Consider the following 20,631-nt stretch of genomic DNA (forward strand, 5'->3'; position numbering starts at 1 on the left):
GTGTGGGGATTTCATGTCCCTCACCTAGCACAAAAGATGCAATACTGTCGTGCTAGAAGAGCGAACCAGGTCTGATATGCCAACGATCATATCTTCCTGCGACTATACGCCCAAAAGGCTTTGAACGGCAACTTCCAATCTGTGACCCGCAGCTTCGGCTGGAAGACATCAAAGTCAAGCTTTTGCAAGCGGTCAAGCCACATCTGTGTAGCAACAGCGGGCATGAAGACTCCGAACGCTCGCTCGACCTCTTGCGCCGGAGTTTCTGATCGTCCTGTCGAGAAAGTGGAAGGCATATGTACGTGTTCTTCTTCGTGCTGATGTTCGAACTCATGGCCCGCATCTTGACCGGCTCGAATATTAGCCAGCATTTGCCTGGCAGTGATCAAGTGGTCGTTCGCTCTAGTGGCCACAGTGAAGACTGCATCTCGCAGCCCTTCGGCTTGAGCGCCGTTGCGCAGCACGTCTTCTTCTCGAACTCCAGCTTCAGCCATCACGTCCAAGGGGAGCATGACAGCGCCATGCCGTGTAGCACCCATATGGCCTCCCATGCCGCCTTGATTGCTGTGCGCATTGCCGGGACCAGGAAACGCGATCAAAGGCAGGCCTCGAAGGACGGCGGAAATACCAATGGCTTTGCCTATATGAGATGCGATGTGATCAGCGGCCACACTCCCCATCGGCAAGGCTTGTAATGTTAAGTAGAGCAAGGTACTGTAGGTATTCTCGGCGTAGCTCTCCAGACTGGCCATGCTAGGATATGGAGGATTGGATAGATATTTTCCCCTTGTGTCAATGATCCTCATGAACCAACTTTTGCTGAACCTGGATTTCCCTGACGATCGCTGACAGACGTCGTGTGCAGCCTTGGCCAGGAGCAATGCGATGGGCTGTGTGGGTGGCGTTCCCGCCAAAGATTTGGTGACGGCGTCCTTGTGGAATTGCAGTCGCATCATGCCAATGGCAGCAGTGGATGTCGTATCTGCCGTGCGAGCAACATCGATATTGAAGGCTCGGAGGGCGACATATGCATCGCGAGCATGGCTGGGAATGTATGGCAAGAGCAGGGACGATGGGGTGTCGTACTTCCTCAGCAAATCCAAGCAGTACGTCCTGGCGGCATTGATTTCTGCAGCAGATGTGATGGCTGCTGCCGGCTGGTCGATACTGGATGCATCGCGTGTTTGAGGGTGGTGCAGGATGCCGGGCTTGATGGATTTGATGTTTCTGGTGGCAGCCAAAGTCCCCAAAAAGCTCTTCGCAGGCTTCATGATGGCAATCGTATATCGTATAGTTCTATAGCGTGGACCCGGTCCTTCCAGCAGATGTTATTGCACACTTCCGTCCATCATTGTCCTGACATTTCTGACTGTTGTGATAAGCCAAAGATATTGTTCATATGGCAGTGAATAGATCGCTTAAGTTACAGCAGAACTACAGCACGCGAAAGTGGAGCGTCATTGACAGCACGGCTGCGGCTGAGCGCCAAAGCGCGCGTCACGCGTCTTCCCAAGGCCAACCTTTTTGCCATCAGTGTGTACATCTGTGTACAGCCCAAATGCCGGAACAGAATGGATACAGATATCGATGGTCGGCCGTACAAACGACGCCGATTCTTTGCCGACGGCTCTCACCTGAACGACGCAAGTCTCTCCGCCGAAGCAACGCTCACCGACGAAGTCGATGCCCTGCCTGCAAGCTCAACCCAAGAAGCAGAAGGAGAGAAGCCAGACGGCTCGGCAAACAAGGAAAATGTCTTTGACGCCGACACCTTCTTGGCTGTCGTGGGAGCCAGTGTGCCGGCTGAGGCAATTTGTAGTCTGCAGGCAGCACATGGAAACAACCTCGAGCAGGCCATTAACGCTTACTTCGATGGCTCTTGGAAGGCGACAGCATCCCCGCGCAAGAAGTCTACAACGCCGCCCGCACCGAAGCAGCAGAAGCTAAATGTTAAGAGCGAGGGCGGCAGTAAGCAGAATGGCGTCCAGAATGGAACGAGCACGCCACCCAAACGACCCGCGCTGGAATCGATGCCTGACATGCGATACATAGGTGCGCTGGGCGTGGCGGGATGGACGACTCGCAGTGGCACTGGCCTGCTGAAGCCTGACGATGTGGTCAAGATTCAGAGAGTGCGGCAGACTCTACCAACGAAAATGGGCAGAGGCGGCAAAATGGTGGAGAAGATGAAGCGCACGCAGGATGTCATTGTGAGATTTACGGATAAAAGTGGTACGGAGATTGGACGTCTCGAGAAAGACTCTGCCTTGTGGATTGGTGCCCTCATAGACCAGAAAGTCTGCCACTTTGAGGGACACTGCATCTTTGCCCCGGAACGAATACGGACGAATGATACCGTCTATATTCAGCTTCGCTGCTTTCTGCTGCGTTCGGTTTTTGAAAGTGCCAGTCTTGTCAAGCCAGCGGATAACAACCGACAGACTGGCTTCTTTGAGGCCCAAGAGACCACGGAGGAGCGAGATCTGAGACTTCGACAGATAGGATTGGTGAAGCTATTCTCTGAGATCAACCTCCAACCGTCTACCACGAGCGAGCTTACCGCCAAGCACAAGCGTGAAGGCATATTGCAAGCCGCGGAGGTAGCCGAGCAAAACGATCAACAGGACGTCAAGAAGAAGCCGAGCCAGGACAGGGAGAATGTAGGCTCCAGTCCGCCCTCGGAAGAGAACGAAGAGGGTGAGGAACTGGAGCAGGATCAATTGGATAGTCTGTACAAGAAAGCCCAATCATTCGACTTCAACACGCCTACCGCCGAGCCCGCATCTACCTTCGTGATGGACCTTCGAAAGTATCAAAAGCAAGCCTTGCATTGGATGCTGAATAAAGAGACGCGGGAGAAAGACGAGCACAAGCAGCAGAGTATGCATCCACTATGGGAGCAATATAGCTGGCCAACGAAAGACGCTGAGGATAAAGATCTGCCTGACGTTGATGGCCAAGAAATGTTCTACGTCAATCCGTACAGTGGTGAAATGAGTCTTGACTTCCCTGTGCAAGAGCAGACTTGCCTGGGTGGCATCCTCGCAGACGAGATGGGCCTTGGCAAGACCATCGAAATGCTTTCCTTGGTCCACACGCACAAGTCGCCGGAACATGAAGGCGCAATTGGTGAGACCGACGCAAAAGTGGATGCTGTCAGTACTCTCGCAAGACAGCCCATGGCCTCGTCCACTGTGAAGCGTGCACCTGCTACGACATTGGTCGTTGCACCTATGTCGCTGCTTGCACAATGGGCAAGCGAAGCTGAAAAGGCATCCAAAGCTGGGTCGCTGAAGGTGCTTGTCTACTACGGCAACGAGAAAGGAGTGAATCTGCAGACCATCTGCTGCGGATCCAACATCAGTTCGGCGCCGAATGTCATCATTACAAGTTACGGTGTCGTGCTTTCTGAATTCAACTCCGTTGCGAGCACGCTCGGCGGTAATCGAGCTTCATCGGGAGGCTTATTCGGAGTTGAGTACTGGCGCATCATTCTCGACGAGGCGCACATGATCAAGAACCGGCAGTCAAAAACAGCTAAGGCTTGCTACGAGCTGGCAGCAACCCATCGTTGGGTATTGACCGGAACGCCAATCGTCAACAGGCTTGAAGATCTCTTCTCGCTGGTACGATTCTTGCGCGTCGAGCCCTGGAGCAACTTTAGTTTCTGGAAGACGTTCATCACGATCCCATTCGAGAAAGGTGAATTTGTGCGTGCCCTAGATGTTGTACAGACTGTCCTGGAGCCACTCGTTCTACGTCGAACCAAAGATATGAAGACTCCAAGCGGCGAAGCACTGGTGCCTCTACCCAATAGGACGATTGATGTCGAGAAGATAAAGCTGTCAGACCCTGAGAGAGATGTATACGAGCACATTTACACCAGAGCGAGAAGGACTTTTAACCACAATCTGGAGGCCGGCACACTGATGAAAAGCTACACGACCATCTTTGCACAGATCTTGAGGCTGCGGCAAAGCTGTTGTCACCCGATCTTGACACGAAACAAGACAATTGTTGCCGAGGAAGAAGATGCAGCTGCAGCTGCAGATACCGCCAATGGACTGGCTGACGACATGGACCTGGGCGCACTGATCGAGAAGTTCGAGGCTGATGAAGGCGAAACCGATGCAAGTAAATATGGCGCTCATGTGCTGAAGCAGATCCAGGATGAATCTGAGATGGAATGTCCCATCTGTAGCGAGGAGCCTATGGAAGAACAGTGCGTTACTGGTTGCTGGCATTCTGCCTGCAAGAAATGCTTGCTCGACTATATCGAACATCAGGCGTCCAAGGGCGAGCTACCAAGGTGTTTCAATTGTCGCGAGCCTATCAATGCCAAGGACGTTTTCGAAGTCATCAAACACGACGATGATGCAGACCTGGACGAAAGCGATGTCCTGAACGCTGCGATAAATGTTGATGAAGATGATGATGAGCTCTATTCCAGCAGCCAGAAGCAGGTTTCCACTCCGAAGAAGAGCACGAGGATCTCGCTGCGCAGAGTCAATCAGCTGTCATCTGCCAAGATCACGGCCTTGATCACAACTCTCAAGCGTCTCAAGAAGCAGGAACCAACGACAAAGTCAGTTGTGTTTAGCCAATTTACTTCCTTCCTCGATCTACTTGCACCAGCTCTCACTGGTGCCAATATACAGTGGCTGCGTTTTGACGGTAGCATGACCCAGAAGGAAAGAGCGAAAGTGCTCAATGAATTCGCGAATCGTCCGAAGTTCACGATCCTGCTACTCTCGCTTCGCGCTGGTGGTGTCGGCCTCAACTTGACTTGCGCCAAGCGGGTATATATGATGGATCCTTGGTGGAGCTTCGCGTTAGAGGCGCAGGCTATCGACCGCGTGCATCGAATGGGACAGACCGAAGAGGTGGAAGTCAAGCGGTTCATCGTCGAGGGAAGCATTGAAGAGAAGATGCTAAAAGTTCAAGAGAGGAAGAAATTCATGTGAGTATCATGCTGTCCACTTCAATTATCTCCACCATTACGACCAGTGATACTAATGTGTGGATTAGTGCGAGCTCCCTTGGCATGATGAGCGACGAAGAGAAGAAGTTGCAACGCATTGAGGACATCAAGGAACTGCTTAGCTAATAGTCCGAATGCATCACCAAGAGTGAAAGGAGTAGCTACGATCGAGCAGAAAGCCATAGCAAGCACGATATCCATCAGCTCCACCACTTTCCAAGCACTGCAGGAGAAAGGCTTCATTGTGCTGGAGGACAACGTCATGCCTGATACTTTGCGCGAGAAAGCCCGAGATTCAAGCCCTCATTGTTCATCGTAGAAGCTGACAGTCTATACTTGGAACTTCTCTTCGTCCATATTGCACTATATAGCGCCGACGTTGGGACAACCAAGCAAAGCATCAAGGTACTCATGTCTCAATTGCAACTGCGCTATATCGTCAAGCAGCATTCGTATACTTTCTTCTTGCTTCGGCATTAAACACGGCTTCCATTGTCACGAGCACGGCCTCTCGATCTTCCGGCAGCATGTGATACGGGTTTCAGCGGCTATTGTCGATCAGCAGACGATAGCACAAGTGTAAGTGAACGACTGCTCTCAATAGGCCAATCGGAAGCTCTGCGGCTTAATAGTTGTCACATGCGAGTGAAGCTGCTCGAGCTAGCGTGGTGAATGCTTCTGCTGCCACGCACAAAAAGACTTTCCAACCTGCTTCTTCAACCTAATACTTACATCAGACACACATCGAAGACCAGCAGGCATTAGCGAGCCATCTCCAGGCCTCCAACACAACTACAGACAACCAAGACATACTACCTCAGACCTTGTCTCATTCACTGGAACCAAGTACCACCTTAGCGCCTCTAATACTTAATCCCGACAGCAACACGAGTAAGTAGTATTACCTGTTCCAGTATAAACATGGAAGCTAATTGCCACAAAGTGTCCTCCTCCTACAACCAGTTTCTCGGCACTGCTGTCGGTCCTGACGTCCGCCTCCCTCAAATCCCAATGGGTGCGCGCGAAATCCTTACCTTCTTCCCAAACCATACACAATGGTTCGACGTCATGAAGCGATTGATGCGCAACCATTTCAGCACCGAAGAAATTGCTAGGGCACAGCTCCACGCCCGAGGCACTCTGACGAAGGACAACCGTGATAGGCGTGATCAAGCCCTTCGCCATCAAGTCAGCACAGGCGGCAAGACAGCCTACGCCGACGATGACTGGACCAAGAAGCGCTGGGAGGCGAGCAGTCACCCAGACTCGAGGCCATATACCGAGGCATTCATCACGTCTACTGCGCCCTTCACAAACATTTACGATGTGACCGGCTTGAGACCAAATGATCCCACCCGTCGAGTTGCGAGTGCACCAGCCCTTCGGGACGTCATTCAAAGCGTTGTGAACTGGCCGACTGGCGAAGATGCTGGTCCATTGACACAAGCACTTCTTTGGGCCCGCCGTCAAGGGCAAACTTACCTTGCTACCCATACGCTGGATGATATACCAGCTATCATCACGACTCAAGGCTTCACATACCCGACTGACGCTACAAATAGCCGTGCCTGGGATGCACGTGCTCGGAAACGCCTTAATCAGACGGTTCCGAAGCCGGCATAGGCTAGGATTATATGCAAGGAAGGAGGGTAGGAGGAGCCATTTGTTTACGAGCTGCATAATGTGCGATAAAGGACAAGTATGATGGAATTTGGGCGTTCTTTCGTTTGTCAGATTCACAAGCGGGCATTTGAGGTGTTTGAATTACTGTCACATGCAAGGCTTGGCGTTAGCTTTAGCGACTTTCCGCATTCTACGTAGCCACGGAACGATCAGTTCTAGTCACATGTAATACTTTTCGTGTCCCATGAAACCATTCTGTTCCTTAAATAGCCGCTTTCACGTTGCTTTTAAAATTGAATCTGGGAATGCAAAGCTGCTCGTACTTAGCGAAATTTGATCAAATTCGTATTTCGCTCTTTTTAGAGGAGTATACTCACGAGCTCAGATAGAAATTCAGCAGTAGGTAGAGAATGATGAGATCCTAGAGATGGAGATCCTAGGCCGGGTGAGAAGACGCAAAACCTAGCAAAATCTCCTACAAGCTTGCCAAATTCCACGCTTCGCTCTGTACGAGAGAGTTTATAGACGCACTTTGCTTCAAAGCCGAGAGAAGAAGGAACGGTAAAGTTTTTTAGAGATAAGGGTTGTAAGTAAGGTGAGATAATGTAAATTCACGTAGAATTTAATAAAATTCATCGGCCGCTCTACCGAGAGCACCTATATACGGACTTCGTTTCACAGTTACCACTAGCTAGGAACAATAAAGCGCTAGAGATAGTGAGGTAAGAACACATTAATTCATGCTTTCTAGGAATAATCTGGAAAAAGAACTTAGCGATAGTTATCCGTATTTGCTACTAGCTCCGCAAAGGAATGTCTATACATACTTCCCGCTTCAAAATCAGTAGTATATGAGTATAACGGAGTACTAGAGATCTGCATCGAAGCAAGGTAAAAAGGGGGCAGACAGGGACTCTTTAGGAATAATTTGGAGAATAGACTTAGCAAAAGTCAGCGAAAATCGCCTAGTTTTGCGATTAGCTCTACACAAGCAAGTCTGACTATGATTTCCATCTCGCAATCGGTAGTGACTACTGCGGACATAATGCAGGAGATGTTTCACCAAGTGAGGTGGAATGGGGCATAATTAAACCTTTCGGGGAAGCTTTAGAGAAATGACTCGGAGAAAATGACCATGTCTACGGGCGGCTCTTCGTGAGTTAAGCAAACTGGGCGTTCAATGCTTCAATCAGTGAAGTCTAGAAACGATCTGTTACGAGAGATGCAGCCACGGGTGAGGTGAGGAGACCCCAGGTCTGGCTTCTTAGGAATGCTTTGGTGGTTTGACATAGCAAAAATTGCTTCGAGATAGGGTCAAGTTCGTGTAGGATATCCTGCACAAGGTCGTTAAATCAGATGCACAGCTCTTGGTAAAGCGAAAACTCCTCGGAGCTGGTCCAGCTTACTCGGACCGTGAGCATGCGAGAGCGATACACAAAGCTCACTGGTGGTCGAGCTGACTCTAGTCAAGGGTGTGAGACTGGGCTCTCAATGCCGTAGCCCTAGCGATGCAAGATAACGATGTTGCCAGAGCGGTGGCGGTGTTGGAATCTCGTACGAATGTGAGCGAATGCCCTTCTTACTTCGTTCCAATGAGATTAGCTCTGCTGAAGAGAATCCTCTTGAGCTGTGGAGAGTCCGATCGTAGCATTTGATCTGATTTGCGCTCAGTGGAGCTTTTCACGAAAACGAGATGCCCTTCATGGATCACGTCCCTGGTCCACAAGTCCACTTCAGTCATGAACAATGCTCAATGCGACTCACTCCCAGGCTATATAAAGTCAGAACGAAGAGAGCAGAGGAGAGGCCAAGACTTGTCCTTAGGTGAGCAAGTATAAGGGTCTCGATGAAAGCACAAGCGCAAGACCAAGTCTCGGTACAATACCACCAACGCTGGCACCCTCGCCCCAGCCTCTAAGGGCAAAGGCAAGGCCTCCTCCCCACCAGCCCCGACACCCGCCCCTGCAAAAGGCAAAGGCAAGGACAAGAAGAAGCCACCGCAAATCTGGACTGGCAAGCCCTTCACACGGCACTCACTTCCTGCCTTGGAATTGATTAGCCCCTTACGAGAGGTATGATCTATGCTTTTTAAGCAACAGGCGTGCACTCTCGGAGGAACAATTGCTATTGAGTGCAATCGCATCGGTGTGAGAAGGTCTGGGATCTCACTTGCTTTGACTGGAATTTGTACTTAGGAATTTGGCTTATTGAGTTGTTGAGAAGTAAGCTCCTCAAAGCAAGGAAGATCCAAGCTTGGTTGATCGACCACATAATGTTTGATTTTTCTTGCTAATTCGGAGCTGAGCTGGTATTACTAGGCGTGAAGGGCGCGGAGTACACCTCGACGACTTCGGGATGTTGCTCGATAGCCTTCGCAGCTCTAAAATGAGTGCAATAGCAGAGTCCGTCGTATGAAATCCACCCGTTTCTCTCTACCCGGGATGGCGAGCAGGGACTGCTCGTTGCAAGGTGAAGGCGTAGTGTCTCTGCGTTCAAGGTGTGTAACGTGCTTCGTGTATCTCGGCTCTCCCCGTGAGCGTATACTGAGCGTCTGAATACGAACTCATATCAGTTCACTACCTTTGAGCTTTAGGAGACGAGTCATTCTGATAACGCGAGTAGTTGGGAGCTTCACTCGTTTACGCCGATTCAATTCCTTCCTCGCCTGATGGCTCCGCCTCGTAGCCCTCTTCATAGGGTCCAATGTCGAAGCCACTAATATTGGGATCTTGGAATTCATCGGACATTTCGAAAGGGCATGTCTGACGCTGTTCACCGCACAGTGAAGGCAAACCCCCTCTCCACCAATCGTTGCTCCATCTATGGCCACTTGTTGATGGCCAGTTGTGGAAATGCACAATACTGGGAGTCTCTTTCGTAACCAGAGTTGCAGGATTCAAAATTGTGAGAAGCTGTGTACGAGTGCGTCTTGACCCTGGAAGAGCGATTTGGTCTGACTTGGCTGGACTGCAAGAAGTAGGATGTACTTACTACATCAGAAATGCTGTGACCTGGATTGTTAATGAGTCAGAGCTGCAAGAACGATGTGACGTGAATTTCGGGCAAAACGACTCAGTCTGATCCGACTCCAAGTCGTGGGCATGGGCATCTTCGAGCGGACTGAATTGAAGGCCTGAGATCTGACAGTCCTCACGGACTCATTTTCGTCCTCTTCCACGCCCTCTCCCTCTGCCAGGCAGTCGTCCTTTCGCGCTCTTCGCTCTCGTACTTCTGGGCGCCGGAGTGCTAGCTCGACTTTCCTCCTCACTCCCCTCCTCTTCATCTTCATTCTCTTCCTCGCCTCCTTCTTCTGCCCCCTCTTCCGGCTCTGCTTCACTGCCTTCTCCCTCATCGGCAGCACTTTCTGCCTGCCTTGCGCTTCTTCGCGTCCCCTTCTCGCTCGCTTTTCCTGTGCTTCTCCTGCCGCCCTTGCCTTTCCTACTGCCCGGCGTTGCAGCCTCACTTGGTTCAATGCTAAACGAGGGCATGAACTTCACGGGAGGCTCCTCGGCAAGATTGATATCGGGTAGTTCTGGCTCGCTGTCGCCATCTTCGTCTGCTTCCTCCGGACGTGTTGGTAGTCGTCGCTTCCACATGTCCTCTTCAAGTCCATCCATACCGCTCGGATCGAACTCCTCGTCGTCGATCTTGTTGTCCGCCTCCGAGTAGGCATCTGCGTCGGCGAGTACTTCTTCTTTCTCCACTTCCGCTGGACCTTCGTCTACGAGCGGGTTCTCCAGCTTGGGCAATTGCCTTGCATCTTCTCTTGCATCAAGCGCTGACAAGTCGTACAATGTATTGAGCTTCGCCCAAATGCCGGCGGGTCTCGTGTGCGCATTGGACGGGTGGATATACCTATTTTCCAGCAGCCAGGCATGGAGAGCCATGAGGCGAAAGTGCTTGTGGATCCCGGTCGGCTTCCATCGCATCATGCCCTTGTAAAGTCCGATCTCCTCCTCATCCGTCCATGGGTCGTCCAGTCGTGCTTCGTCGTCTTTCACGGGTGATGAGTTGGGCTCCGCACTTCCCGCTGGTGTCGGCGTCTTGGTTTGTGAAGGGGGAAGGGGGTCGGGAGAAGTGGCCTGCGATGTGCGCGCTCGCTTTCGTGGAGGCATTGTGAAAGTCAAGCACGGTCCAACACAATTCAAATGGCCCGGCCGTATATGCCTCTTCACATGCTTTCACATGAAAATGTCGAGGGAGGTGAGGGTTGAGGCCCATGTCCCCCATCGCTTGTCGCGTACCCATGCCTGCAACACGCGACCGTGACGTCGATCAGCCGATCTCCGATAAGCTCCACCGCACGGCCGCGTTGCCAACTTCGAGCGCTTGTTTCTGTTCTCACCAAGATGGCGGGAAACACTTCACCTGAGCGGGGGCAAAGGCCTCATTTCTCCTTCCGGAAGCTCAACTGAAGCTTCGAAACCCTCCATCGCCCTAGCCTGGCAATTACCAATTCCTCAATTTCTCCCTAATAGCTCCAGCCATGGTGAACTGGACGCGGTAAGCGGCGCGACCAGGCCTCCACCTCCTCTACCAATCTACTGACATATCATAGATTCTTCGATTGGAACGATCGTGACCACTCACACACTCTCCACGATGAGCTCTCCCGCCTCCTTCCGTCCCATCGTGAGGAGACGATCCCTTCAGCCATCCCCGCCAAGCAAGTCACATTCACAGCCCTGCGCTTGAAGTACCAGCTTGAGCAAGTGATTCCCTGCGAACTGCCCGAAGAACGCATCACCGCGCCCCATTCCGATGTCATCACTCCAGCAGTCATCAAGACTGCCAAGTCTGCAGGAAAGGTCTCCGGAAGCGACGAAGACCACGGAGCATGTGTCGTCTACTGCCTGCTTATGGTCAAGCATTGGTTCAAGCGACAGGCACTGCTTGAGCTTTGGGATGCAGATCTGCATGAACTTCGAGCGACAGCATGCGAGGTTCTGGCCAAACACATCATTGAAGACGAGGATGACCTGAACTACCTCATGCAAGAAGTCCTGCTCAAGCGATATGCAATTCTAGTCGATGGCGAGGACACTAAGCCTGCCAATGCTATAGAAAAGGCTGTAGACTTGCATGCCGTTAGAGTCATAGGCAGTTCAGGCTATCAAAAGTGCGTCAATCATCTCTGGAGAGGATGGTTGGTGCAAGATGAGGACGATCCGAGCAGGTATGCAGGTTATGTCTCCGAAGAGCTCACTACTAATCATTTCAGCAGGTTCATCGACTACAAGCTGAAAACTTCGACGAATTACTGGGACCACTTCGATCCAGATCGAATGCGAGTACCACAGTATCAGAATGCTTTGCAGGTCCTCATCTCCCTCGTCTTTCTCGGCCTATACACTGGTGCAATTAATACCATCAACGCCGGAGGAGAGCTCGATGTTGTTGAAGGTCTTCTCTACATCTTCACCGCCGGCTTTATTTGCGACGAGACATCCAAGTTCCTCAAGATTGGTCGGTTTTATTTTGGCTTCTGGAATATCTTCAACACCACCCTATACGCACTCTTGGCTGTATCCTTCGTCCTGCGCATGGTCGCTCTAGGACACGAGTGGCAGTCGCCTCGTAGGTATCGCCTGAACGAGCTGTCCTACGACTTCTTGGCTTTCTCCGCTCCAATGTTCTGGATGCGCCTCATGCTCTACCTCGACAGTTTCCGCTTCTTTGGTGCAATGCTCGTTGTGCTAAAGGTCATGATGAAGGAGTCGCTTATCTTCTTTGCGCTCCTGTTCATCGTGCTGGTAGGCTTCTTTCAGGGGTTTATAGGTATGGACCAAGTCGACAAGCAGATCACAGCTTCCCAGTTCATCTTTAAGGCGATGCTCAACGCCATTATGGGAGATCCCGACTTCGACAACTGGGACAACTTCGCGCCTCCCTTCGGACTAATCCTCTACTACATTTACAACTTCGTTATCATCGTCATCTTGCTGAATGTCCTCATTGCGCTCTATAACTCGGCGTACGAAGACATCACAGGCAATGCGACTGATGAATATCTTGCACTTTTCGCGCAGAAGACTATGCAGTTCACGCGAGCACCGGATGAGAACGTGTTCATCGCGCCCTTCAACCTCATCGAGATTTTCTGCTTGATACTCCCCTTTGAATGGTGGATGCCGAAAGTACGTTACGAAATGCTGAATGACATTGTGATGGGCGTGATCTATTCACCCTTGCTTGCCATCACTGCGCTTCTCGAAACACGAACGGCACGAAAAGTCAAATTCAACAGATCCCGGCAAGAGTCTGACGATGATACGATCGAGGAATGGGAGCAGCTTGAAGGCGAACTCGATATTGAGGGAAGTGGATGGAGCAAGCGAGTGGAAGATTCCTGCCCGAACGTGGTGGTGGATGGCACGCTGCTGGCTGTAAGGCAGTTGGCCGAAGAGCTCAAGGAGGTCAAACAGCTACTTCGCGAGCTCACGCCTGGTCCTGAATCAGAGTCCAAGAAGCTTGCAGATGGTCCCTCAACAGAACTGTCTAAGCTTGATCCCTGAGCCCGGTTTGTGCCTGCACAAGAATGGAAATGGCCTTTGATCCTTACTGGATATGATACCCCTGCTGTACGTATGATTGTATATAACGAGTGTGCTGAAACTGGAATAGCCTCAGCGCGCCTCCTTTTCCCTTCCAATTGTGGATCTTTCAGAATCTCCTGAATCGCTCGTGTTCGACGGCTTTTGCTCGTGCTAGCACAGTCAACGGTCTTTATTGAAGATGGCAAACCTAGAGCGAATGACCCGGTGTGAACATCGCCTGTCCACCTTCGGAAGCTCATCAAGCATTGGCTTTTGTTGAACCCGAGCTTGTGCTCGCGCTTCCTCCCTTGAAGAGACAAACCGACTGCAATGAAGGCTGGGAAAGAGAATTGAGCAGAAAATATTAACTCTCGTGAACACCTCCTGTCTTGCGAGAAGAGCGAGCTTCAGAAGCGATCATTGGGCACGATATTGCGCATGTCGGTCCGGCATCATCCACACGAGACATGGTTTGTGACACCTCAGAATTACCGGTGATAATTCTCACAGGCACTATCGAGTCTTCTGAAAATCACAGGCTATGAGTGAATCAATGCAGACTGTGTTGCGGAAAGCTATTCTTGCCTGTAAACTGGTCTCAAATGCAAGCACACGGACACAGTCTCATCTTCGCAGCTTCGAAGGCAGCTTGAGGACGGCGAGCGAGGATGCAGTATCGCTTGTCGAGCAGTCTATGAGAATTTTCTTGCCCGGGTCGGATGCAAGGACTCCTTTGCCATCTTCGAGATATACAGCTCTGACATGACTGCCTTCAGGCACCATACTGAGAATGAAGTCCGACTTGTCCGCTACCTCTTTACTACTCTTGCAAGCGTGCACCATTTTCTCTTATCGTTTACAAGTGTGCTGACGTTCTCTTCAATAACATCAAAGACGCAGAAATGAGTACCGCTGTCCATTTTGCTGACGAGGCTTTTTGCTATAGGAATTTCCTGGGCCGATCCAGCCGATGGTCTTTAGGAGTTGCTCAGCCATCGTCATTGCTTTGGTCGATATCGTGACGCGTGTACAAGCGTGTAGAAGGAGGGTAAGCCATCTTAAGGCTCGGCAGACGACGACCTCGTTAAGATAGCCGTGTAGTGGAGAATTGATTGCAAATACCCTGGAGGTGAGAGTATGTATGGGGCCCCGCGAAGCTCGGACCAGGCCGCCAAGCACCTTCTAACAGCACGTTCCCTCTCCGCTCTCCTGTACACCCTTGCAATACATTATTCTGCCAGGTGTAGCTGATGAAAAGCAAGCAGCTGAGCGTCAATTCGAGCAAAATTTCATTCTCATGGCAGCCACTGATCCCTTAAGGTGCCGTGATGCCAGCTTCTTTTGGTACGGAGGTTTATTCCCAAACGGTCGAACCGCACGTGAATGTCCCGCCATGGGACTGGAGATAGAAGCCCGCAGAATCTCCCTTCTGCCCAACCCAAGTACATCTGACACGCCTCCAGACTTGACCGCGATTTATCTGATTCCGCAAGGACACAACTCATAATGACAGGAACCTCAACGAGCACCATCGTCCCAAGACAGCTGGCCATTGGAGTCGTCGGTCTTGGCCGGATAGGTCGACAGCATGCTTTGAATGCATTGCATCATGTTCCACGCACCAAGCTTCTCTGCGCCTGTTCGCCAATGGACCAAGACATCGAATGGGCCGAGGAACATCTTATCCCTTATGGAGTCAAGATTTATCGATCTTTTGAGGAGATGCTACACCACCCTGGACTCGAAGCGCTACTCATAGCTAGCACCACGAAAGTACATTACGAGCAAGTTGTCGCAGGTGTCGAGAAGGGCCTTCATGTTCTTTGCGAGAAGCCTTTAGCCATGAATTCTGAGCAAAGCCGGAAGATCTTGGAATTGACGAAAGACGCGAAGTATTCTCAGCTGAAGGTCATGACAGCCTTCTGTCGTCGTTTTGATGCTTCGTATCAAAGGGTTAAAGCTACGATCGAGTCTGGTGGCATTGGAGCACCTGTGTTGATACGCTGCGAGAACCGGGACAAGTACGACCGTAGCGAGTTTTATATGCGGTACATCATGGCAAATCCCGGAATCTTCATCGACACTGCCGTTCACGACATCGATCTCACCTTATCGTTCCTCGGATCTGGGGCCAGGCCAAAGAGTGCACACGCAATAGGTACTATCGCTTTGCACAAAGAGCTAGAGCAGATTCAAGATGTCGACAATGCTGTTGGCACAGTAGAGTGGTATCCCTCAGACAATGCTGTCGTTAATCCAATTTCTAGCTACACAATTAGTCGGATTATGCGTCATGGCTTTGACAATCCAACTGAGATTATCGGCACTGAAGGTGTCCTCAAGGTCAATCTTCACCCACGACGTGACCTTGTCGAAATAGCTGATCGGAAAGGAATCGGGAACGACGTAATGCCTGATTTCTACGAGAGATATGAGAAGGCTTTCGTGACCGAATTGGCTGTTTTCGCAGACTGCGTTCTAGATGGGAAGCAGCTGCCATATGAGCTTGATACAGCAGTCCTGGGCATGGAAATCGCTGAGGCATTACAAGAGAGCTTGCGAACGGGGAGAAAGATCGAGTGGGATGAAAGTGGGCATCGGAAGTGAAGCTTAAAGAATTTGTTTGGTAACATCGTGGCTGTTGGAACAAAGCACTAGTGGGTCTTGAACGGGCCCTGGGAGGTCTGGTCGATTGGCAAGGTGACGGAGTCGCCAGAGTACTCAAGAAGCTGCGAAAGATTCAGCGGAGGATAAAAGGCTCGGGAAGATGGTACGTACCTCATCGTCTAAATTTCTGCGAGTGCTACGCCGAGAACGAGTTGTTCAAGGAGACTTAGATCGCTCGCTCGCTCCTGACTTCCAATTGCAAATCTGTCGCTTTGTGCCGCTCTTTATAGATGGCAATCTGGAAATGTGGACAAAGGAGAACTAGGAAAGACCATACCACGATCTGGCCGATCACGGCATACACCGCTTTGAATGAGGGCCATTCGGCGGCCACTGCTCTCATTAGAGTCGCTGAGCATGAGTTACCTACCTAAAGAGGCATCAATTAGCAAAAGATCAGCTCAGAACACTGAGGCTCATAGCACACTTCACCGGGACGCCGGCATATGTGCTCACACGGTTTCAGCACAGATCTGTCCTCTGATCACAAGAGGGCAGGTTTTGGCTGCGCCTTTTTAGGGTCAGGCTTGCTTGCAGTCTTCTGACTCCGCTTGCCAAAACGCGCCAAAGTCTCCTGATCGTGGTTGCGCTGAACGCCGCCCAAGTCCAGGACAGGCAAGGTGCCGAGATCCTCAAGCACTGTTTTCAGTGTGGCCAGGTCATCGGTGGTCAGGTCCGGGTATGTTGCCTCATTCTCCTTCCACAGCTCTAGACATGCTGTGAATACGCCCCTATCGTTGCCGGTGGGAAGCTTGTCGACAGAGTTATAGATCTGCCTGAGAGGCTTTGGCTCTTCGGTCGTTCGAATCCTAGCGTTGGGATCATATGAGCTCTTCAGCTTCCACGTAGCTGCAGTCATATCATCCTGCGAGCCTTTCAGCTGAGCAGTTTTCTGGCTTGTGGTGCCGTGAAGAATTTTCAACGCAGAAGCCTTACTGTGCTTGTACCTCTCGTTGGCGTCATGGAGGTCTTTGAAGTCGTAGTCGTTGAATCCTGCCATCTCCATCTCGGCCAACGTCCAGCAGTCAAAGCCGTTCAGGAGAGCTCGCTCCATAACAATTGGTCGATGGAAGCATTTCGGCAAGAACCGGCAGATTTCGACAATCGTGAACTGCATATCGGCAGGCAATTTGACATTGTCGGGAACATGATTCCTAAGTTTGCTGCCTTTCACGGGCTGCTTCGATACGTTGTCGTTCTGGGAGGTGACAGTCCCCCGATTCCTCCCCATACCTGTCTCTTGATCCTGGCGCATTCGCTTCTGCGGGTAAGGCTGGGAGACATCCGTGATCTCGGCTTGCGCAAACCTGCGCTTACCATCACCTGTCGCTGGTGCAGCAGGTAACGCGGTCTGTTGAACGCGCTCGGCTCCGTGCAGATTTTCTGGTGGATAAGGTCGTTGATCTGGGAGAGACTCGGCGGCTGGATCCTGATCCAACGAGTGATCTGGCTCTGTGGTCTGAATATACTCCGCATACCCGTCGCTATTAGGAGTATCCGGCAGAACATAGCCGGCCAGAATGCTGTCCAGCTCGTTATGGATGGTAGAAAGAAAAGAATCGGGCGCATTCGAGTCGAAGTTTGGCTGGCGCTGGCTAGTAGTTCGCGTCAAGTCGGTCGAGATCGTTTCTTCATGTCCTTGCTGTGGCTGATCCTGATTCCAGAGAAACGCATATCGTCCGAAGACCTCTGCAATCTTGAAAGCGTCATGTCCAGCATCGTCCATGTCTCGAGAGAAGTCCTCGAAACGTGGATCCAGGAGCTCAAGACGGTCCATTTTGAGCGCCTTCTCTATCGCTTTTGCTAGTCTTCAACAAGTGTATTGCTTACTAATGGAGATGTCCACTTTCTGCAATCAAGTGTCCGTTGGGGTGTCTTGTGTTGCAATCGTAGCTAAGGGTTGTTGGGTCGACTCCCAAATACGGGAGAGAGATGCTTAAGAAGTACAGCGCAACATCGCAAGTGAAGGTCTGGGGCGCTTCACAATCCATTGTCGAATCATTTTGAGATTTACTGCTCAGCTATTCACTTCGAGCACATAGTCAAGAGTCCTCCCTCTATGCGATGAGCACGTATTTCGACAGGCTGATGGGGTGCCAAAGTGTTACACAGTCCTTTGTTCTGATACCCTGGTTGAAATACAATTCATTGTTCTTTGAAGCACACGCGGATGTTCGCAGACTTTCTGAGCGAGCTTGGATGCATCTGTCTGCCCGGAATATGGTGTCCAGTAGCGTGCAGAGTTCAAATCCGGTCCCGTAGTCTCGAGTATGACCAGCGGTCCAATCTACTACCCAAGAGGCTTGCTGATGGGCGTCCATATTATGTAAATTTGGAGCAAGCATCCTCGTAACTCTTTCCAGGTCTCGTGGGCACAGGCTGGGGATTGTCCACGACGGGAGGCTCAAGTCACATCAGAACTAATAAGATGTGTGCCGGACGCGGCTACAGCTCCAAGGATTTCCATTCTACAAATATGTCTCTCCTAAGACTCTACTTTCTCAAACACGTAATTATGCAATCTGATAGTCTGCGCCATCCCCTTCACGAACTTTTCACTGAAGTCGTTCGAACTGCTTGTGAAGAAGCTCCGAAGCTCTGGCTGGGCAGACGGGCTTTGCATAAGTTGGCAAAGACGTCTTTTGTATAAGAAACCCACCAGAACCCTAATCTTGCCGGCGAACGCTCCGAGCGGAAGAGTTATTACAAGGGATAGATGATGTTGTACAAGTTTTTGGTCCCCAATCTCACTTCTTATGCTGCTCTCACCTAACCCCTGCGATATCTTCATATTTCCTTGCTCTTTCATATCTGCTCATATCACTGTGCCTGCCACTGCTCCGCCTCCTTGATCCCGATACCTCTTCTCGTTCATCATCCCATGCCACATGCCCGCCGTCGCTCGATCTACGATAGGGAGAGCCTGACTGGTACCATTGGTAGGTGTCACCTCTGTCAGGCGCAGCATCTCCGCTGCCAGAGCGATAACCCAGACTCATGCTTTGGTAACCAGGACTCGAGCGACTGCTCACATGAGTCCTCCCAGTCTTTCTAATCTCGGATGTTGGGGGAAGAGGTGGTGTCGGAGCCGGTTGCAGGGTAGGAGCAGACTGTTCCGTAACAACGTTACGCCTCATGCTGCGATAGTAGTTACCCTCTTCCTCGTGCGCGTACCTCTCCCCCAAATTGTCCTGTGATATGTTCGGGCGGACCTTGCCGGTGCGAATGATTCGTGCAAATTGGGAATAGACACTAGCGAGCAAGGCCCCGAGGAAAGGTCCTGCCCAATAAATCCAGTGAGAGCGCGGAAAGTCCGATGTGACTGCGCATGGCGCAAATGAGCGCACAGGATTGAGAGAGGCGCCAGTGTACCCCAGGCCAGCAAATATGCCAACGAAGAGAGCAAGTCCGATTCCCAAGGGCGCCATGAAGCTTAACGCGCCTGTTCTCGGCACAAATATTATGGCAACAATGACCAGGAGTGAAGTGAGAAACTAGCAGTCTGTCAGACCACGAACGTCTTGAGGAAGAAAAGGAGCTTTGCTTTTACCATTTCCAGAAACAAGCCTTGCGCAACAGAGGTGCCTGCAGTGAGACTTGTGTACACCCTTCCCATGTTCCCGATGGGTAAAACAATTCTCACGACAGCGGCTGCTGTAACGCCGGCGAGTAGTTGTATCGGTATCAGAAGAGCTGCTCTGGTGCTGGACAACACTCCGGAAAAGGTAAGTCCAAGAGTTACGGCAGGGTTGAACATGCCACCGTTGATGCCTTGCAAGATGAGAGCGTTGATGAGCAGCCATAGTCCGTAAAAGAATGCGTATGCGAAAGCAATAGTTAACACTGTGATGGTGTCTGGAGGTTTCGTCGGATCGGATTGTGCGGTGGCGGTAATATGAAGCATAAATGCGAAGAAGAGGAACATAAAAGTACCTCCGAATTCCCCCATGCACGCGATGAGATGTGATCGAATTGGTGAACTTCTGGCCGAGGATGCTACGTCCCCTTTCCCACCATTATTGCGAGAGGACTGTTGCATGTTATGAAAGAGACTCTGAAAAGAATGCTAGTGGAAAAGGAATGGTCAAAAGGATGGAGACGCAGTTCGCTGGCGCGCGCATTTGGCATGTGATTTTGCAGAATCACGTACACTGTTTTATACGGCGGATGTTCTCGCCAGCCTCCTGTGTTGTTGGTCGGATAGTCGTTGTCGAGGTGAGCCACGAGCGGTTACGATGTCAGTGCACAAAACTTTGTTCTTGTGTCCAAGATGGGCACAGGCGAACATGGGTGCGGCTTGAAGAAGTTGGTCGGTATGGTCTCTGACAGCCCTCAACACCGTCGACAGATGCCATCATGCCCGATCTTTCGGCATTCTGCATGGAACTGCTAGAAGGCTTCGTCTTCGTCTGCTTCCGGCGTTCCGCAGAGGTGGTTGTGCGTGAATTAGAACATTCCGCCCGCCCAGCCGAGATGCTGGCATACCCATTCTCCCATATGACAACACTGGATGCGCTATTATCGCATTTCTATGCCTCGTCACACGATGAGACAGTCGGAATCATTGCCTACCTTGACCCTCATCCGGAATGGAGAGAAGTCGAAGTCGACTGTGTCCTATTTAGCAAATCTCTGCAAAGAACTGCTGCTGCGACGGAAGCACATTACCTCATGCTCTACAATGCGATGCAAGTGTCAGATCCGCCGTAGAGAAGAGTGAGCTGGAAGTGTAACTCTCTGAACGAGGAAAGTCGAAGAGCAGCAGAGCGCTGAGGTCATGTCTGCAAGGGGAGATTTGGAAAACATATAGTTCTATCGCTAAGA

General features: G+C 51.1%; 9 protein-coding genes across 9 annotated transcripts; 5 read left to right on the forward strand and 4 right to left on the reverse strand.

Moving 5' to 3' along the window:
* Positions 1-86: 86 nt before the first annotated feature.
* On the reverse strand, positions 87-1,543 carry MYCFIDRAFT_186306 (uncharacterized protein; the record flags this gene model as incomplete). The annotated part of the gene is made up of 2 exons (XM_007925139.1): positions 87-1,089; positions 1,521-1,543. The coding sequence occupies 2 exons, from the start codon at positions 1,541-1,543 to the stop codon at positions 87-89; spliced, it is 1,026 nt and encodes a 341-aa protein (XP_007923330.1).
* A 28-nt stretch (positions 1,544-1,571) lies between these two features.
* Positions 1,572-5,107, forward strand: MYCFIDRAFT_130964 (uncharacterized protein; the record flags this gene model as incomplete). Its single annotated transcript, XM_007925140.1, has 3 exons — positions 1,572-4,397; positions 4,479-4,960; positions 5,029-5,107. The coding sequence occupies 3 exons, from the start codon at positions 1,572-1,574 to the stop codon at positions 5,105-5,107; spliced, it is 3,387 nt and encodes a 1,128-aa protein (XP_007923331.1).
* A 795-nt stretch (positions 5,108-5,902) lies between these two features.
* MYCFIDRAFT_82430 (uncharacterized protein) lies at positions 5,903-6,604 on the forward strand (the record flags this gene model as incomplete). The annotated part of the gene is made up of 1 exon (XM_007924653.1): positions 5,903-6,604. The coding sequence occupies one exon, from the start codon at positions 5,903-5,905 to the stop codon at positions 6,602-6,604; it is 702 nt and encodes a 233-aa protein (XP_007922844.1).
* A 3,158-nt stretch (positions 6,605-9,762) lies between these two features.
* MYCFIDRAFT_186308 (uncharacterized protein) lies at positions 9,763-10,719 on the reverse strand (the record flags this gene model as incomplete). Its single annotated transcript, XM_007925141.1, has 1 exon — positions 9,763-10,719. The coding sequence occupies one exon, from the start codon at positions 10,717-10,719 to the stop codon at positions 9,763-9,765; it is 957 nt and encodes a 318-aa protein (XP_007923332.1).
* A 242-nt stretch (positions 10,720-10,961) lies between these two features.
* MYCFIDRAFT_59592 (uncharacterized protein) lies at positions 10,962-13,119 on the forward strand (the record flags this gene model as incomplete). The annotated part of the gene is made up of 3 exons (XM_007924446.1): positions 10,962-11,107; positions 11,163-11,780; positions 11,826-13,119. The coding sequence occupies exons 1-3, from the start codon at positions 11,091-11,093 to the stop codon at positions 13,117-13,119; spliced, it is 1,929 nt and encodes a 642-aa protein (XP_007922637.1). The 5' UTR covers positions 10,962-11,090.
* Positions 13,120-14,646: 1,527 nt separating this feature from the next.
* On the forward strand, positions 14,647-15,747 carry MYCFIDRAFT_41171 (uncharacterized protein; the record flags this gene model as incomplete). Its single annotated transcript, XM_007924273.1, has 1 exon — positions 14,647-15,747. One exon carries the CDS (start codon positions 14,647-14,649, stop codon positions 15,745-15,747), a length of 1,101 nt encoding a protein of 366 aa, XP_007922464.1.
* A 544-nt stretch (positions 15,748-16,291) lies between these two features.
* Positions 16,292-17,584, reverse strand: MYCFIDRAFT_194066 (uncharacterized protein; the record flags this gene model as incomplete). The annotated part of the gene is made up of 1 exon (XM_007925142.1): positions 16,292-17,584. One exon carries the CDS (start codon positions 17,582-17,584, stop codon positions 16,292-16,294), a length of 1,293 nt encoding a protein of 430 aa, XP_007923333.1.
* Positions 17,585-18,965: 1,381 nt separating this feature from the next.
* Positions 18,966-19,789, reverse strand: MYCFIDRAFT_99603 (uncharacterized protein; the record flags this gene model as incomplete). Its single annotated transcript, XM_007925143.1, has 2 exons — positions 18,966-19,301; positions 19,358-19,789. Coding segments are annotated over 2 exons (768 nt in total), but the record flags the coding sequence as incomplete, so codon positions are not given.
* A 374-nt stretch (positions 19,790-20,163) lies between these two features.
* MYCFIDRAFT_194067 (uncharacterized protein) lies at positions 20,164-20,517 on the forward strand (the record flags this gene model as incomplete). The annotated part of the gene is made up of 1 exon (XM_007925144.1): positions 20,164-20,517. One exon carries the CDS (start codon positions 20,164-20,166, stop codon positions 20,515-20,517), a length of 354 nt encoding a protein of 117 aa, XP_007923335.1.
* Positions 20,518-20,631: the final 114 nt, after the last annotated feature.

The sequence above is a fragment of the Pseudocercospora fijiensis genome, assembly GCF_000340215.1.
Source record: "Pseudocercospora fijiensis CIRAD86 unplaced genomic scaffold MYCFIscaffold_2, whole genome shotgun sequence".
Classification (NCBI taxonomy): Eukaryota; Fungi; Ascomycota; class Dothideomycetes; order Mycosphaerellales; family Mycosphaerellaceae; genus Pseudocercospora; species Pseudocercospora fijiensis.